Here is a 1,061-nt window from a genome sequence, read left to right on the forward strand (position 1 = left end):
CCCGGCCCAGGCCCCGGCTGCCGCACCCCAAACTCCTCCCCCCACCGGGGGGGGGATGGCTGGACAGAACTTGGGGCCCCCGCGCCCCCGACGCCCCGGCGGGAGCCGGCGTGCGCCCCGCGGTGGACTCACGTGCGCTCCCTGGCGGCGGCCGAGCGCAGCGCAGGAGCCGAGGACTCCCGGGCTGGGGATCAACGGGGGACTGGGGGGCCACGGAAGAGGGGGAGTCATCCCGGAGGCCGAGAGCAGTCCGCGGAGAGGACCCCCACACACACCCTGGGACTGCTCTGGCGCCCCCACCCCCTTGACGTGGACGCGGCCCTCCACACTGGTGGAGAGGGGAAGGGCCTCAGGACAGATGGGTGTCCCTGGTGCCCCTCCATTCTTCTTTCTCTTTATTTTTTTTTGGGGGGGTGAGGGGAAACCTTGGAATTTCTATGAGACCCCTCCCCCTCAGGGAGGGGGTCAGTTGGGCCCCCGTCCCTTCTCCCCGCCCCCCCCACATCTCAGTCCCTGTTGGAATAAAAAAAAAAAAAAAAGAACAAAACCTTGCCAAACTTGGGGATAGTTGGGTCTCATTTCCTGGGGGTGAGGCTAGGGGAGGGGGAGGTGCCCTCTCCCCGGGTTTGAGAGAAGCACGATCCACTTGCGCACCCACCACCCCCCCGCCCCCCGCGGGTCAGCTCAGGTCCCCGCAGCTGGCCTCCTCCTTCTCCACTGACCTCTCATTGCGACAGAGACCCTGAGACAGATGGGGAGATGCGGGGATGAGCCAGATGGGGCTGGGGGAGGGGCGGGCCAGGGAGCTGGCTGCTCACCGCGCTGCAATGGGACTCCCCCTCCCCCCATGGCTGGCTGGGTGGGCGGGAGGGTGTGCCCCCGGCCACAATGATTCCCACCTTGGTGGTCGTCTGTGTATTTGTCCGTGAGGCCATCTTCACCTGCCTGTGACTAACCTTGTGTTTCGGCTGGACATGTATCTTCCCTCCCCCCCCCACTCCCAGAGGAAGGGAGGAATCCCTTGGGGTAGGGGTAGGGGTGCCTGGAGGCTGCAGGTCTGG

At 66.3% G+C, this 1,061-nt stretch overlaps 1 protein-coding gene across 1 annotated transcript in view; it reads left to right on the forward strand.

The window, feature by feature from the left end:
- Positions 1–771, forward strand: part of Grik5 (glutamate receptor, ionotropic, kainate 5) — a 58,611-nt gene extending 57,840 nt beyond the window's left edge. The window contains exon 21 of the mRNA XM_013032612.1: positions 738–771. Within this exon, the coding sequence (XP_012888066.1) occupies positions 738–771 (34 nt within the window). The remainder of the gene's footprint in view (positions 1–737) is intronic.
- Positions 772–1,061: the final 290 nt, after the last annotated feature.

The sequence above is a fragment of the Dipodomys ordii genome, unplaced genomic scaffold (assembly GCF_000151885.1).
Source record: "Dipodomys ordii isolate 6190 unplaced genomic scaffold, Dord_2.0 Scaffold156, whole genome shotgun sequence".
NCBI lineage: Eukaryota > Metazoa > Chordata > Mammalia > Rodentia > Heteromyidae > Dipodomys > Dipodomys ordii.